The sequence below is a fragment of the Grampus griseus genome, assembly GCF_964374135.1.
Source record: "Grampus griseus genome assembly, chromosome: 1".
Classification (NCBI taxonomy): domain Eukaryota; kingdom Metazoa; phylum Chordata; class Mammalia; order Artiodactyla; family Delphinidae; genus Grampus; species Grampus griseus.
Genome location: NC_139017.1, coordinates 56,325,483 through 56,344,778, shown reverse-complemented (window position 1 = coordinate 56,344,778; position 19,296 = coordinate 56,325,483). Strand labels below are relative to the sequence as shown.

The 19,296-nt window shown below is 37.3% G+C and overlaps 1 protein-coding gene across 1 annotated transcript in view; it reads right to left on the bottom strand.

Moving 5' to 3' along the window:
- The window catches only part of LOC309825984 (rab GTPase-activating protein 1-like), a 655,950-nt gene that overhangs the window by 466,431 nt on the left and 170,223 nt on the right, over positions 1–19,296 (bottom strand). Inside the window, exon 12 of the mRNA XM_082659907.1 lies at positions 6,076–6,169. Coding sequence (XP_082516033.1) covers positions 6,076–6,169 — 94 coding nt within the window. The remainder of the gene's footprint in view (positions 1–6,075; positions 6,170–19,296) is intronic.

The window sequence follows — 19,296 nt, the reverse complement described above, 5'->3', positions numbered from 1 at the left end:
TATGCCACTAAACTCAAAAGACATTTTTCACTCCTTTCACTGTTGACCACTTTGTTTCCCTCGGCTTCAATAACAAAGCACTCTCTTTTCCTCCCACCCACAAACCCCACTGATGATTGCTTCTCCTCTATTAACCTCTTAAGTATTCTGAGCTTTTAATCTCTCCAGTTTCCCTCAGTGATCTAATTCTCTTCAGTCTCTTGTCTCTGGGCATTGTCATCCATGCCCATGTATTCTGAGCTCCAGAAATCAACATGCTCAAATCTAAACTCATATTCTTTCTCCCTAAACCTCATCGTTTTCCAGGGTATCCTACCTCAGTGATTGTCACTACAATCCAACCAAATTAGAAACCTAGGCGTTATGGTTGACATTACTCTCTGTCCCATAATCCATTACTAATCCATCAAGAAGTCTAATGCATTTTATTTTCCCAACCTGTCCAAAATCCATGCACTTCTACTTCCACTACCACCAACTGTAGTCACTCTACAACCTCTACAATGACCTCCTATCATCCACTCATCCTACTACGATATGCTTCCAATGCGGCAGACAAAATGAGGACAAACAGCTTGATTAAGTGTTATGTTGGCTCAAATTACTTTGTATAATGATTTATATAAGATTTTGAATCTGGAATATCTCTTCCTACTCATGCATACACACACCTTAAGGTTAATAGTCAACAGTCCCTAATACACATTTTACCATAATATGATTCAACTCAACCAACATTCAGCTTCTAGCTGACCCTCAGCCATCTGTTTGGCTGGGTATAATAGAAAAGTCTTTTCTCCTCTCTTAAAAACCCAGGCACTATTTATCTTTACAGACTGACATTTAAAAAGAACTATGTCATTCATAACACAACATGATTAACAGCTTTAATTTACTGATTATTCTTGTAATGACACAGTAATTATATTGCATATAGCACCCTAGTACTTAAGAGATACTAGTGGATACTAAGCTAAATGCTACTAGTATACATCTATGACCAGAGAAGACCCAAACAAAAGAACAATCTATAGAAATAATCATTGTTTCAATATTTCTAATAAAAATATAACTATATATGGCCATTGCTTTAATAGCGTACAGCATTAACTGCAGCTATCAAGAGACTTGGAAATGGGCTAGTTATGACAGGTGCCGAACTCTGCACTAGAAGCAAGATAGTTACCAAATTATTCAAAAAGTCACACATAAACCAGACATATACTAAACAAGTAGTAATCGGGCAGTTTTTAATGCATGAATATAAACTCCACAAGGGCAGGAATCTCTGTCTTCTTTAGTTATATATCCCAAGCACCTAGAACAGTGCCTGGCATATAAAAGGTCTTCAATACATTTTAGGTAAATGAATAGGTTTATGAAACTAAATTAATATGATCAACTACTAAGGCTAAGCTAAAGAATGCTTTTTTAAAAGCAAACATTCTCATTGATTCTAATAGCATCATAAAGCTGTTTTATATTCATCTAGTTACCTTCAAAGAGGCATCTTTTCTTGAAACTATCTGGGCATGTAAGAACTTTCTCTATTGTTAAAGCTGTCCAGAAGAGAATTTCAAAGGGAAGGTATCATTTCTAACAAAAACAGCAGAGAAATCAAGAGATGAGAAGAAAAGCCATTGAATGAAACTGAGTGGTCACTGATGGAATTAGGAAAGTTTTGATAGAGGGGAGGTGGAAGTAAGTGGTTAGAAGATATGAGAATGTGAGGGCAGCAGCCTGACCCATGTTAAAAGGTTTTCTCAGAAAAGGGAATAGCTAGAACTGAAACTAAAAGATGGAGAACATCAAGTAAAGTTAGGCATTTCTCCTTCCACTATTAATGATAAGACCTAGATATGTCAACCTAGGTCTTACTTTAAGTTAAACAAGCTACATGAAGAAAAGTTTCAAGAAAAGAGACACATTAAAGGTCACTGGATAAATCAAGAACACATATTTTAATCTGATCTGTATGTGTTTTTGCCGGGTTTTTTCATTAGTCAAAAAAGTGGAACATTATACTGATGTGAAAAGGAAGGAAGCTATGGATGTTCATGCTTAGTGATTCAAATCCTTCATGTTTCCCAAGTTTAGATTTTTTTTTCCCCCTGTCAAGTCTGCTGATGCTCAGCTAGGTTGAGAAACCATGGATTAAGAACACATTTTCCCACTGTGATAATAAGTATAGCTATGAAAAATATAATCAAAGTGCCTATTAAATGCATACTGACTTTCTGAAAGTCTAATAAAAGAGAATGAATAGTTTGAAGATGGTTTTATTTATATATAATAAACTATACTCAATTTTTACCTCAGAGGTTCACTTCATCTTTTTTGGTTAGAAAATCTTCCTGCCACAAAAGCTGACTTACATCTAAGGGTTCAGCATCAGCACTCTGCTTTCTTAAGCTATCCAGAAATAATTCTGCCCCAATTCCTTAAATTCTTTAAATAATTTAATGTGTAAGTCATCAGCATTACCATTCTGAATATATTCAGGAAAAAGAAATCTTGCTACAACTTCAGTTTGTTTCCAAGTCCTCCCTTCACAAACATCTAATTTCCTCTCTCCCTGACCCTCTCCCTCTCCTCTCTCAATCCCTGTTTCCTCATTTTTTTTTTATTTAGTTCTTTCATCAAGACACCTTAACTCCAGTCTTGTATGAAGACCTCCACCACTGAACATTTTATAGTCTGTTTTCCATTTTCTTTTCCATAGTATCCTTATTTTTTTCTGATTATTTCAGATTAGTATTAAATAGTCTTCCTTTATATCTTTCTAATAGTGTATTTCATTATCTGAATTCTGATTTTATCCATAAAAGCTTCACTTTATTTTAATAGAGTGATCTAGTTGTTTTATAATAAGTTGAAAATACTTTCAACTATGTTTTATTTAAAAGTGCCTTGAGAACACAGGCTGTCTCCTCATAAAAATCTCCCCAAAGCACAAAATGTAGTGTTTTCCCCAAAAGGTGCTTTACCTAAATAAATCACAAAAATATCTTCATGTAAGTCCCTAAGCTAGTATTCCTAAGACTCACTGAAAAGCTCTAAAAAAGATGAATGTTTAAAAAAGATATTCCAAGAGCAATTTAAAAATTTTGTCAATTCTTGTGGAGAACAGTATGGAGGTTCCTTAAAAAGCTACAAATAGAACTACCATATGACCCAGCAATCCCACTACTGGGCATATACCCTGAGAAAACCATAATTCAAAAAGAGTCATGTACCAAAATGTTCATTGCAGCTCTATTTACAATAGCCCAGAGATGGAAACAACCTAAGTGTCCATCATCGGATGAATGGATAAAGAAGATGTGGCACATATATACAATGGAATATTACTCAGCCATAAAAAGAGACGAAATTGAGCTATTCGTAATGAGGTGGATAGACCTAGAGTCTGTCATACAGAGTGAAGTAAGTCAGAAAGAGAGAGACAAATACCGTATGCTAACACATATATATGGAATTTAAGAAAAAAAAAAAATGTCATGAAAAACCTAGGGGTGAAACAGGAATAAAGACACAGACTTACTAGAGAATGGACTTGAGGCTATGGGGAGGGGGAAGGGTAAACGGTGACAAAGCAATAAAGAGGCATGGACATATATACACTACCAAACGTAAGGTAGATAGCTAGTGGGAAGCAGCCGCATAGCACAGGGAGATCAGCTCGGTGCTGTGTGACCGCCTGGAGGGGTGGGATAGGGAGGGTGGGAGGGAGGGTGACGCAAGCGGGAAGAGATATGGGAACATATGTATATATATAACTGATTCATTTTGTTGTGAAGCTGAAACTAACATACCATTGTAAAGCAATTATGCTCCAATAAAGATGTTTAAAAAAAATAAATAAATAAAAAAAATAAAAAAAAAATAAAAATTTTGTCAATTCTTGTGTAATAGATATAAACTCTCAAACAGGCAAATTTTATTGTTTTCATATGAATTGTCATGACACAACTGCAATAATAAGCCAAATAAAATAAAAATACATACTTGAATTGTAAAAGATCCAGCAAGTTTTATAAAGGTCTAAAAATCAATTATCTTAGTCCTTTAAAATAGTTCCCTCAGATTCTTTCAATGAGTTTCTTGAAGTCCACTACTAAAAATATAATGTAGAAAGATGGTATTTTATTTCTGCAAAAAATGTACACTGAATGATAGCTGAGAAATCCCATCAACTTTACTTCAGAATTCTTTCTCTGTTTGGAACTCCTCTCCATACAAAAGACCCATGAGTTTGGTATAGACCTCATCAACCCATGCAATTACATCCTAACTACCTTCTCTATTAATACTTTCTTCCTACTCCAAAATTACCTTTCTAAATAATAAAAAGCATCATAGCAATTTCACCTTTAAAATATTTGTTGGGGATTTTCTTTATCACATTTATTGTATTTTTTTTTCTACTTTTGTGTTCATTCGAAAATTTCCATTGGGTCCTCAGTGCTAACAGAAGCATTTATCCATTATGTCACAATTATCTGTTTAAATGTCTATATGCCTCTATAAGACGGTAAACTCTTTGGGGGTAGGAATTATCTCCTATTCATATTTAAATCAGCATACAATTCCTAAGAGAGAATAGATGAATTTTTTAAGTTGGGTAAAAAATCAAGTGATTGTCACTTTATAAAAAAGAAATTTCTTAACCATTTTCTTAACAAAATGGTTAAGAAATTTGAAACAACCTCATTGTTTCAGTTATTTTGTTAAAATGGTCTGTTATGAGTGTATATTCCCACCCTTCTTGATTATGAACCTCAAAGGTAGGAACTGTGTATTTATCTATGTATCTGTATGTATATGTATCTATGTCCACCATACTGCCATTCTCATGATCTCTCTTTAAACTCATACGAGAAGTCTGGGAAGGGTATCAATTTTCCTAGTTTATTCTCTCTTGTGCTAAAACTTCTACATGCTCCTATAAAAAGTAATCCAGAAACCTATGTACATTATAGAAATGGCAGCCTGTCCAACTGGTTAAAAAGTTCTGGCTCTGGATCCAGACTGCCTAGATTCAAATCCTGTCATTTACTTGTTGCATGATCATGGGCAAATTATTTATTGACCATGGGATCTTGAGCAAGTTACCTATTTGCTGCCATTATCTGCTGTGTATTTTTATACTAGCTACCTGACATAGCTGCACCTCCATTTTCTCATCTGTAAAATGAAGATAATAATAATCCCTAGGTCAGAGGGTTGTCATGATGATAATTAACTAAGGTATCTAAAGTGCTTAGAACAGCACCCGACACACAGTAAGTACACTTAAGTCAGCTATTACTTTTGTAGCCATGCCCCACCTTTCCTTCTGTTACAATGAATGTTCTGCGCTTCTAAATACAACTCCTCCACTAGTCAACAAGTCCATCTCTTCTTGCCTATTCATCGACTTCTCTTGCAACTGTGTCCTCTTCCTCTGGCATTATCAAATTTTCTCTTCCTACTAGATCATTTCCAACAACATACAATGTGCAGGCTATATCGGCCATCCTAATTTTCAGAATAATCTCTCAACCCACATCCACTTCCTAATTATGTCCCTATTTCTTATCCTCTTCTTCTAGCAAAACTTCTCCGAAGACCTATCTATCTATAACTGCTGATTATCTTTCCTCTTAGACATAGTCCAATCAGGCTTTCATTCCTACCTCTCCACAGAGGGGTTCTGGTCCAAGTAACCAGTGACATTCAAATTGCTGGACCCAATGAAATTCTCAGGCTTCCTCTGACTTGACCTATCAGCAGTTGATCACTTCCTCCTTCTTGATAGTCTTAATTCACTTGATTTCTACCTTGGTTCTCCTCCTACCCTTGGTTCTCTTCCTCCAAAGGATCTTTCTTGGACTCCTTTGCATGATCTTTCCTACTCATCTTTCCAACTGCCAAACACTGGAGTGGCTGAAGGCTCAACCCCTAGATGACCATCTATATTGACTGCCTAAGTAATCTCAAGATTAAGATATGTAAACACATAGATTTTAATTAATAAAGCAAATTAATATCAATTATGTAAATATAAAATTTTCAATAAAAAAAAAAGTTTACCATCTTCCTAGCAATTCTCCCCAAGAATATAGGATCTTCTCAGGACAATCCTTAGACACATCACCTGTTCCACTCGAGAGTTCATTATCACTCTCTGCAGAAGAAATACAAAAAGAACAAACATTATATTACATACTATATTAGATATTAATGTATTTTAAAACAAGAAACATGACTGTGTGTCTAATGAACAATCAAATAATACTTTTGCTTAATTATTATACCCATTGCAAAAATAACAGTATTTCATTAATACATTTTATCTTTAGTGCCTCAATAAATATTTTCAAATCACAAGTTTTTATGAAAATTCTTGTCTACAGTTTACACAGTATGAAATTGAAAATACCTATAAATAAATATCTTTACCCAAAGAGAGAAAATTTAAAAGCTAATGGTAACATGATTAGAAATTCTTATATGGTGCTTTATTCATCAGTTGAACATTCTCAGAAATTAATATTTTATTTAAATTATTTAAATTATTTTATTACTATAGTTATTAATATTTACTGAGATAAATAAATACTAAAAACAAGAGTCAGACATATATATCAATATATAACACCAAGAAACATGTATAATATGATACAAACACACAACCAGAAATCTAAAAAAACTTTTTAAGGTTTTTTAAAGATATATTGATAAGTACAAGATATTTGACTAAGGAAAGATGAAACTATTTGGTCTTTTAAAATGGCAACTGTATAAAACATCCCAAGATGTAAAGTAATCGTTTCAGAAAGAATAAGATAGGTTGAGTTACAGTTTACAATCAGTGGTGAAAATGAGTAATTCTAAGGTCTATAAATCTTTTTTGAGTGGTAACAGTTGGTAGAGAAAGGAGATGTAATGGGCACAATTCACCTACATTATAACAAAGACTCTGACACAGTACTACCTAAGAAAAGGCTGGAGAAGTATTGTCTGAATGATGAAATAAGCTAGATAAAAATCTGTCTGGCTGATGGCAAGTACTAAGGTTTTTTTTGTTTTGTTTTGTTTTTTTGCAATATGCGGGCCTCTCACTGTTGTGGCCTCTCCCGTTGCAGAGCACAGGCTCCAGACGCACAGGCTCAGCGGCCATGGCTCACGGGCCCAGCAGCTCCGTGGCATGTGGGATCTTCCCATACCGGGGCACGAACCCGTCTCCCCTGCATCGGCAGGCAGACTCTCAACCACTGCGCCACCAGGGAAGCCCAGTACTAAGGTTTAATCAATGCTGTTACAGTATAGTAGGGATTGGCATTAAGTGAATCACATTGGGATCTGTGTTAAGAACAGTTTTACTTAGCATGCTACAAATCCCATGATCCGATCATAAACTCATTCATGTATCAGTGGATACATTCAACACCAAAAATTAATATGATAAATAAAGGTTTATCTGGCAAGGTTAAAAAATTTGGTCATATCCATCCGAAAAGATTTTATCACATATTTAGTAAAATATAAACAAACTATATGCATACACACAGACAAATGCTTCACCATATTTAGGATGATACCGGATAAACAAGAATCATGAGGGACATTTTATTCAAAAAGTAAGTATTGGGACTTCCCTGATAGCGCAGTGGTTAAGAATCCACCTGCCAATGCAGGGGACATGGGTTCGAGCCCTGGTCCGGGAAGATCCCACATGCCGCGGAGCAACTAAGCCCATGTGCCATAACTACTGAGCCTGTGCTCTAGAGCCCGTGAGCCACAACTACTGAGCCCACATGCAACAACTACTGAAGCCCGCACACCTAGAGCCCGTGTTCCACAACAAGAGAAGCTACTGCAATGAGAAGCCTGCGCACTGCAACAAAGAGTAGCCCCCGCTCACCGCGACTAGAGAAAGCCTGCACACAGCAACGAAGACCCAATGCAGCTAAAAATAAGTAAATAAATTTATTAAAAAACAAAACAAAACAAAAAAAACTAATGAAAGCCAAAATTTCAAAAAAAGTAAGCATTATTCTGGATGGTGGGATGAAGGTTAAAAGGATATACACTAACATCACTGCTCTAGAAATACCTCACATAAGCAACTCTATGAACTTTGCAACAAGTTCATCATGAAAATAATAGAAATGAGATATTTTTTAAAGCTAAAGTACATGAAGTATTACTAAGTACTGGAGGAATAATGTTAACAGAAACAACTGAAGCCTTAATATTAAAATATCCTAATGTGAACTACTACCCCTTACAATCCTTATAATTTTTTAAACTGAACTGAGGCACTTCTGAGAGTCATATGAAATGAATAAAGGAAACCTCATTTAAAGTGAAGTCAGGAAGCCATGGAGGGGCAGTTCTCACACATGTATCATTCACCGCAGCTTACAGACCCCAGCAGGAAGAAAGATTTCCTCCTGATCCAGCAAGGACAAGCTGCCCGCCATCTGCAGCCAATGAAGAACCCCTGCAGCCCTCCCCAATTTCCTCCTTTCCTCTATAAAAGCAAGGCCCTCTCATCCGTTCTCCAGATATGCCTATAGTTTACCATTTTTTGCTTGTCCCAAACTACACATCTCTGCTATTCCAAATAAACTTATTTTGCTGGTAAAATAATTGGCTGGTTTTGTTTGTTTAAAATCAGTAGGGAAAAGGGACACTATTAAAAGTTACACTGGAAAGCAGGTTAAACTTAGACTCTCAGGCAAACAGACTGCTGGTCACCCCTCTTATTAATTAGTACCAAGCATAATATAAGTACTTATAAATTGATACTCAGTTAAGCAGGGTCCAAGACATTCCTACTTTATACTCTAATTTGCTACACAGTAAATCATAATACACCAAGGTGCCAAATTATTTGATGAAGTTGTACATGCTAAACTGGCGACCAAAATCTAAGAACACAATGAAAAGGAAAAAGAAAAAAGGAAACAAACACTGATAGACATCATTAATCTCTTTTTTTTGCGGTACGCAGGCCTCTCACTGTTGTGGCCTCTCCCGTTGCGGAGCACAGGCTCCGGACGCGCAGGCTCAGCGGCCATGGCTCACGGGCCCAGCCACTCCGCGGCATGTGGGATCTTCCTGGATCGGGGCACGAACCCGTGTCCCCTGCATCAGCAGGCGGACTCTCAACCACTGCACCACCAGGGAAGCCCTATCATTAATCCTGATTATGATAAAACTCAAAAAGTATTACTGATATACAGAATCTTTCAGATTCTTATTATTCTTGTTGGGAAAGGAATTCCTAAGCATGAAACAAAACCAAGATGCTATAAGAAAAAATAAGAAATATAACTACCTATAAATTAAAAATTTCTATGAAGTAAGGTACAATATATATTAAAAAACAAGCAAAAAAAATTTTTCCAACATATGACAGGGCTATTTTACCTAATATACCAAGATCTTACTAAGCAATAAAATAAAGAACAATCCAACAGAAAAGTGGGCCAATGACATGAACATAGTACAGGTCAAAACATATAAAATACAACTAGCCAATAAAGATATTAAAGAAAGCCCTATCTCAATAATTTTTCAATGCAAATTAAAACAATGAAACATATTCACCAATTAGACTGGCAGACAGTATAAAGAATAATAACACCTAATGTTGATAAAAGTATGGGGAAACAGACAAGAAGGTTGATGTTTAAACGAGCAATCTTTTTTAATTTATTAAGATTCTAAATTAATATACCATTTGATCCAGCAACTCCACTTCTAGAAATTTATTATCCAGAAATACATATGCCAAAAATATATATGTAAGAGGATTTTCATTGCATCACTGTTTATAATAATAAGGAATTGAAAACTATCAGGAATCCATCAATAGGAGTTTTATTAATTAAATTATAGTATATCCATCCAAAAGAATACTATCCAGTAGTTTAAAAGAATTGGTGAATCTTTATATGCTAACATGAAAATCACCTAAAATATATTATTTGGTGATGAAAAGAAACAAAAGAGTAATTTTAAGTATGGTTTTATTTTAGTAAATATTGTTACTTATATGATTACAAAGACCTTTAAAAATAACTGTAAGCATATACACCAAACTATTAACAGCAATTATGTTCCAGCACCTAAGAGTATCTTATCGCATAGTAGGCACCCAATAAATATTTAGGGAATGCATATTTCACTTTTAAGTTTTATATTTCTGTAATATTTTTATCTTTTAAAATAAATATGCATAACTATAATAATGGGGAAAGGATTTTAATTTTTTAATGAACCTTGTTGCTATATGAAACAAAAACCTATTTTATTATTATAAATCCCTACTAATATGTCATGAAACATGAATGATAACAATGCCTTGTCTTCCTGACAACCTCCCAAGTTACTGTCCACCACAAAAAGGAAATCAGAACTGTAAGCACCTAGACTAGCAAAGGAGAACCCCAAGGAGAAGGAAAGAAAATGGGCACACTGAAGTAAAACCAGATCCCTGATGAACAATTAAGGCAGAAACAACAGCAAGTCAGGGGCCAAATATTTGGACAAAAATAGGACTTAGCCAAGGAAGATAGGAGTCCCAAGCTTTTATTGACTGTCTGCCTTTTTTATTTATATTCCAGGCACTCTTCTAAGTTTTACAGGCATTAACTCACTTTATCCTCTAAACAACCTAATGAGGTAGTCACTACTAGTGTGCCCATTTTAAAGGTGAGGAAACTGTGGCACAGAGAGGTTAAATACTACTGACCATGAGTCTTATATATTTACTGGCCATCTTGCTAGACAGGAAGAAAGGGGGCTAAAGAAAAGTAAATTTAAGTCTCTACTATATTAGATAAGACAGAGTTTCTAGGGAGGACTAAAGAAATAAACTAAGAAAAAAATAAGAAAGAAAAAAGACACGAAGTGTGGTGGAAAACATAGTGAGGAGGTTGGCAAGTAAAACGTGACAAAGAAGAAGAGAGAAGGAACAATGGAATCAGGCAGAAACATAAAATGATAACTCTGAAGGTTCTGAAAAAACAAATGCGCTCCATTCTACATAAAGAGAAAAAAAGAGAGATAGTGAGGACAAATGAAAGAAGGCTGGGATTCCTATCCTTGGCTAAATCCTAATCCATCAAAATTCAGGTCAGGGGCTTCCCTGGTGGCGCAGTGGTTGAGAGTCCGCCTGCCGATGTAGGGGACAAGTGTTCATGCCCCAGTCCGGGAAGATCCCACATGCCATGGAGCGACTAGGCCTGTGAGCCATGGCCGCTGTGCCTCCGTGTCCAGAGCCTGTGCTCCGCAATGGGAGAGGCCACAACAGTGAGAGGCCCGCGTACCGCAAAAAAAAAAAAAAAAAAAAAAAAAAATTCAGGTCAGGAGTTACCCTCTTCTGGCTAGGCTAAGTGCGCTCCCTCTAGGCATCTTCAATCATAGCACTTACCACATCCTATTATTATTGACTGTTATCCTCTACATCTTCTCCCATTAGACTCAGTTTCTTGGCAATGGAGACTAACTTTTATTTCTATATTGCCAGTGCCTAGATTAGTACTTGGCCATAAGACCGATAAAAGTTTCCTAAATGGATAATCAGAGGGGAGGGGAAGAAGGAAAATCCATTACAACTAGAAAAAAAAAATTAAAAAGTAATGCCTTGAAAATTAGTGGCATTTAGTATATGAACATCTGTGTGCAGACATGGGTAAATGGGAACCAGGTTCATTCAATCATTCTTAACTGGTCCTGGAGCCAAACTGCCTGCATCTGAAACTCAGTTCCACCACTTACTAGCTGTGATCCTGGTCAAATTACTTAACCTCTCTATTCTTAAGCAGCCTATTTCTAAAATGAGAATAATAACAGTATATATCTTATAGAGTACTGTAGGAGTTAGGCAAGTTACTATATGCAAAACACATATTACAGTGGCTGGCAAAAGGCAAGAGCTATATAAATGTCAGCTATTAAAGCTATCTTGAGACGTAAACCTGGGGTCCAGACGCAAAACCCCCAGACATAAACCCCCCAGGTGGTAAACCGGGCCCAGATGTAAAACTGGGATTCGGAAGTAAACCCTCAGACGTAAACCCCCGAAGTCGTAACCATGGAGCCCAGATGTAAACCTGTGGGCTAGATGTAAACCTGGGTGGAAGCCATGACCTGGGCCTCAGACACCTGCCTAACCCCCGATGCTGCACTCAGGAGCAGAGAAGGCGAGCACCCAGCGCACTGTATGACTCAGACCCAACACCCAGCCCTCAGGTGACTGCACCTGACTGGGAAGCCCCTGACAGGAGGCCGCCCACAGGCGTCTCCAGGATTCGAGGAGAGGAGCCCCCGACAGGATGCCTGGCCCTCAGGCAACTCTGAGACAGGAGAGCTGACCAAGCCATGTGGCTGATAGGGTCTTGGTGCTCTGGCCAGGTGTCAGACCTGTGCCTCTGAGGTGGGAGAGCCGAGTTCAGGACATTGGTCCACCAGAGACCTCCCAGCCTCAAGTAATATCAAATGGCAAAAGCTCTCCCAGAGATTTCCATCTCAAAGCTATGACCCAGCTCCACTCAACAACCAGCAAGTTCCAGTGCTGAACACCCCATGCCAAGCTAGCAAGACAGAAACACAACCCCACCCATTATCAGAGAGGCTGCCTAAAATCATAATAAGGTAACAGACATCCCAAAACACAACCAGATGCGGTCCTGCCCACCAGAAAGACAAGATCCAGCCTCATCCACCAGAACACAGGTACTAGTCCCCTCCACCAGGAAGCCTACACAATCCACTGAACCAACCTTAGCCACTGGGGACAGACACCAAAAACAACGGGAACTACAAACATGCAGCCTGCGAAAAGGAGAGCCCACACACAGTAAGTTAAGCAAAATGAGAAAACACAGAAACACACAGCAGATGAAGGAGCAAGGTAAAAACCTACCAGACCAAACAAATGAAGAGGAAATAGGCAGGCTACCTGAAAAAGAATTCAGAGTAATGAGAGTAAAAATGATCCAAAATCTTGGAAATAGAATGGAGAAAATACAAGAAACATTTAACAACGAATTAGAAGAACTAAAGATCAAACAAACAATGATGAACACCAAAATAAATGACATTTAAAATTCTCTAGAAGGAATCAAAAGCAGAAAAACAGAGGCAGAAGAACGGATAAGTGACCTGGAAGATAAAATAGTGGAAATAACTACTGCAGAAGAGAATAAAGAAAAAAGAATGAAAAGAATTGAGGACAGTCTCAGACACCTCTGGGACAAGATTAAACACACGAATTTCGAACTATAGGGGTCCCAGAAGACGAAGAGAAAAAGAAAGGGACTGAGAAATATTTGAAGAGATCATAGTTGAAACTTCCCTAGTATGGGAAAGGAAATAGTCAATCAACTCCAGGAAGCGCAGAGAGTCCCATATATGATAAATCCAAGGAGAAACGCACCAAGACACATATTAATCAAACTTTCAAAAATTAAATACGAAGAAAAAATACTAAAGGCACCAAGGGAAAAGCAACAAATAATATACAAGGGAATGCCCATAAGGTTAACAGCTGATCTTTCAGCAGAAACTCTGCAAGCCAGAAGGGAGTGGAAGACATATTTAAAGTGATGAAAGGGAAAAACCTACAACCAAGATTACTCTACCCAGCAAGGATCTCATTCAGATTCAACAGAGAAATCAAAGGTTTATAGGAAAGCAAAAGTTAAGAGAATTCAGCACCACCAAACCAGCTTTACAACAAATGCTAATGGAACTTCTCTAGACAGGAAATACAAGCAAAGGAAAAGACCTACAAAATAAACACAAAACAATTAAGAAAATGGTAATAGGAACATACATATCAATAATTACCTTAAGTGTAAATGGATTAAATGCTCCAACCAAAAGACACAGACTGGCTTAATGGATACCAAAACAAGACCTGTATATATGCTGTCTACAAGAGACCCACTTCAGACCTAGGGACACATACAGACTGAAAGTGAAGGGATGGAAAAAGATATTCCATGCAAATGGAAACCAAAAGAAAGCTGGAGTAGCAATTCTCATATCAGAGAAAACAGACTTTAAAATAAAGACTATTACAAGAGACAAAGAAGAACACTACATAATGATCAAGGGATCAATCCAAGAAGAAGATATAACAATTGTAAATATTTAGGCACCCAACATAGGAGCACCTCTATACACAAGGCAAATGCTAAAGCCATAAAAGGGGAAATCGACAGTAACACATTCATAGTAGGGGACTTTAACACCCCACTTTCACCAACAGACAGATCATCCAAAATGAAAATAAATAAGGAAACACAAGGGCTTCCCTGGTGGCGCAGTGGTTGAGAATCTGCCTGCTAATGCAGGGGACACGGGTTCGAGCCCTGGTCTGGGAAGATCCCACATGCCACGAAGCAACTAGGCCCGTGAGCCACAACTACTGAGCCTGCACATGTGGAGCCTGTGCTCCGCAGCAAGAAAGGCCACGATAGTGAGAGGCCCGTGCACCGCGATGAAGAGTGGCCCCCGCTTGCCACAACTAGAGAAAGCCCTCACATAGAAACGAAGACCCAACACAGCCAAAAATAAAGAAATAAATTAATAAATTAATAAAAAAAAATAAGGAAACACAAGCTTTAAATAACACATTAAACAAGATGGACTTAATTGATATGTATAGGACATTCCATCCAAAATCAACAGAATACACGTTCTTCTCAACTGCTCATGGAACTATCTGCAGGATAGATCATATCTTGGGTCACAAATCAAGCCTTGGTAAACTTAAGAAAGTTGAAATCGTATCAAGCATCTTTTCCAACCACAATGCTATGAGACTAGATATCAATTACAGGAAAAAAATCTGTAAAAAATACAAACACATGGAGGCTAAACAATACACTACTTAATAACCAAGAGATCACTGAAGAAATGAAAGAGGAAATCAAAAAATACCTAGAAACAAATGACAATGAAAACATGACGACCCAAAACCTATGGGATGCAGCAAAAGCAGTTCTAAGAAGGAAGTTGTTAGCAATACAATCCTACCTCAAGAAACAAGAAACATCTCAAATAAACAACCAAACCATACCTAAAGCAATTAGAGAAAGAAGAACAAAATAATCCCAGAGTCAGCAGAAGGAAAGAAATCATAAAGATTAGATCAGAAATAAATGAAAAAGAAACGAAGGAACAATAGCAAAGATCAATAAAACTAAAAGCTGGTTCTTTGAGAACATAAACAAAATTGATAAACCATTAGCCAGACTCATCAAGAAAAAAAGGGAGAAGACTCAAATCAATAGAATTAGAAATGAAAAAGGAGAAGTAACAACTGACACTGCAAAGGACCATGAGAGACTACTACAAACAACTATATGCCAATAAAATGGACAACCTGGAAGAAACGTACAAATTCTTAGGAAAGCACAACCTTCCGAGACGGAACCGGGACGAAATAGAAAATATAAACAGACCTATCACAAACACTAAGTGGAGACAGTGATTAAAAATCTTCCAACAAACAAAAGCCCAGGGCCAGACGGCTTGACAGGCAAATTCTATCAAACATTTACAGAAGAGCTAACACCTATCCTTCTTAAACTCTTCTAAAATATAGCAGAGGGAGGAACACTCCCAAACTCTATCTTCGAGGCCAAGATCACCCTGATACCAAAACCAGACAAAGATGTCACAGAGAGCGATAACTATACGCCAATATCACTGATGAACATAGTTGCAAAAATCCTCAACAAAATACTAGCAAACAGAATCCAACAACACATTAAAAGGATCATACACCATGATCAAGTGGGGTTTACCCCAGGAATGCAAGGATTCTTCAATATACACAAATCAATCAATGTGATAGACCATATTAACAAATTGAAAGAGAAAAACTATATGATCATCTCAATAGATGCAGAAAAAGATTTTGACAAAATTCAACACCATTTATGATAAAAACTCTCCAGAAAGTAGGCATAGAGGGAACTTACCTCAACATAATAAAGGCCATATATGAAAAAACCACAGCCAACATCATTCTCAATGGTGAAAAACTGAAACCATTTCCCCTAAGATCAGGAGCAAGACATGGTTGCCCACTCTCACCACTATTATTCAACATAGTTTTGGAAGTTTTAGCCACAGCAATCAGAGAAGAAAAAGAAATAAAAGGAATCCAAATCAGAAAAGAAGAAGTAAAACTGTCACTGTTTGCTGATGACATGATACTATACATAGAGAATCCTAAAGATGCTACCAGAAAACTACTAGACTAATCAATGAATATGGCAAAGTTGTAGGATACAAAATTAATGCACAGAAATCTCTTGCATTCCTTTACACTAATGATGAAAAATCTGAAAGAGAAATTAAGGAAACACTCCCATTTACGACTGCAACAAAAAGAATAAAATATCTAGGAATAAACCTACCTAAGGAGACAAAAGACCTGTGTGCAGAAAACTATAAGACACTGATGAAAGAAATTAAAGATGATACAAATAGATGGAGAGATATACCATGTTCTTGGATTGGAAGAATCAACATTGTGAAAATGACTATACTCCCCAAAGCAATCTACAGATTCAATGCAATCCCTATCAAACTACCACTGGCATTTTTCACAGAACTAGAACAAAAAATTTCACAATTTGTATGGAAACACAAAAGATCCCAAATAGCCACAGCAATCTTGAGAAAGAAAAACTGAGCTGGAGGAATAAGGCTCCCTGACTTCAGACTATACTACAAAGCTACAGTAATCAAGACAATAAGCTACAAAGCTACAATAATCAAGACAATATGGTACTGGCACAAAAACAGAAATACAGATCAATGGAACAGGATAAAAAACCCAGAGATAAACCCACGCACATATGGTCACCTTATTTTTGATAAATGAGGCAAGAATATCCAATGGAGAAAAAATAGCCTCTTCAATAAGTGGTGCTGGAAAAACTGGACAGCTACATGTAAAAGAATGAAATTTAGAACACTTCCTAACACCGTACAAAAAAATAAACTCAAAATGGATTAAAGACCTAAATGTAAGGCCAGGCACTTTAAATCTTTTAGAGTAAAACATAGGCAGAACACTCTATGACATAAATCACAACAAGATCCTTTTTGACCCACCTCCTAGAGAAATGGAAATAAAAACAAAAATAAACAAATGGGACCTAATGAAACTTCAAAGCTTCTGCACAGCAAAGGAAACCATAAACAAGATGAAAAGACAACTCTCAGAATGGGAGAAAATATTTGCAAATGAAGCAGCTGACAAAGGATTAATCTCCAAACTTTACAAGCAGGTCATGCAGCTCAATATCAAAGAAAACAAAACAACCCAATCCAAAAAAGAGCAGAAGACCTAAACAGATATTTCTCCAAAGAAGATATACAGATTGCCAACAAACACATGAAAGAATGCTCAACAACACTAATCATTAGAGAAATGCAAATCAAAACTACAATGAGGTATAATCTCACACCAGTCAGAATGGCCATCATCAAAAAATCTACAAACAATAAATGCTGGAGAGGGTGTGGAGAAAAGGGAACCCTCCTACACTGTTGGTGGGAATGTAAATTGATACAGCCACTATGGAAAACAATATGGAGGTTCCTTAAAAAAGTAAAAATAGAACTACCATACGACCCAGCAATCCCACTACTGGGCATATACCCTGAGAAAACCAGAATTCAAAAAGAGTCATGGGGCTTTCCTGGTGGCGCAGTGGTTGAGAGTCCGCCTGCCGATGCAGGGGACAAGGGTTCGTGTCCCGGTCCGGGAGGATCCCACATGCCGCGGAGCGGCTGGGCCCGTGACCATGGCCACTGAGCCTGCGCGTCTGGAGCCTGTGCTCTGCAACGCGAGAGGCCACAACAGTGAGAGGCCTGAGTACCGCCAAAAAACAAACAAAAAATAGTCATGTACCGCAATGTTCACTGCAGCTCTATTTACAATAGCCAGGAGATGGAAGTAACCTAAGTGTCCATTGACAGATGAATGGATAAAGAAGATATGGCACATATATACAATGGAATATTACTCAGCCATAAAAAGAAATGAAATTGAGTTATTTGTAGTGAGGTGGATGGACCTAGAGTCTGTCATACAGAGTAAAGTCAGAAAAAGAAATACTATATGCTAACACATATATATAGAATCTAAAAAAAAAGGTTCTGAAGAACCTAGGGGCAGGACAAGAATAAAGATGCAGACGTAGAGAATGGACTTGAGGACACAGTGACAGGGAAGGGTAAGCTGGGACGAAGTGAGAGAGTGGCATAGACTTATATATACTACCAAGTGTAAAATAGATAGCTAGTGGGAAGCAGCTGCATAGCACAGGGAGGTCAGCTCGGTGCTTTGTGACCACCTAGAGTGGTGGGATAGGGAGGGTGGGAGGGAGACGCACAAGGGAGGAGATATGGGGATGTGTGTATATGTATAGCTAATTCATTTTGTTATAAAGCAGAAATTGACACACCACTGTAGAGCAATTATACTCCAATAAAGATGTTTAAAAAAATAAGCTATCTTCACCCAAGCAATATGAATGCCTATAATGTAGACTGCTGGGGTAGAATCTGGAGTACAAGGTTTGAGGAATGAATGAGTGGGAAGTAAAGATACTAAATGTAGATTTTTCTTTATGCAAACTCATGAAATATGGGAGGTAAGAGAGTAATAGAGCTAAAGGGAACTGCAGGGTCAATTCAAGCATTACATTTCCCTTATCAACTCCGATTCCCCACCAAATTAGCCACTTCTTCTTTTTTGGCCTTACATAGACTCCTACAATAATATCTACAAGACTTCCATGAAAACATGCCTGTTTACATTATCTAGTCATGTACTTAATATCTATAACATTCATGTCACACTCTTAAAACCCAAGCTCTGTGAGGGCTGGGATTATGTCTTATTTGTCTTTATATAGTAGCCTTTAGCACATAGTAACACTCAATTGTGGAAAGAATGGAAGGATTAGTTCATTGCTGCTTTGTTTTTAGAATATGTTCATACACTTAAGGTAACTGGGAAGGAAAACACTGGAGAGAGGAAAATGAGAAATCAGGCAAATTCTCTCTAAAGACATGAAATTGCCCAGGTTTGTGAGTGTTGACTGACGAGGAGGACATTTCCTATTCCGACTAGATATGAGGCTTTGATGAAGTCTGACGATGTTAAGAGAGTTAGTTGAGAAAATTTGTAGCTAACAGTTTCAACTTCCTGTATAAAGTTTAACTTTAGCAGAGGTTTCTGACAGACTCTCTTTAACTTAG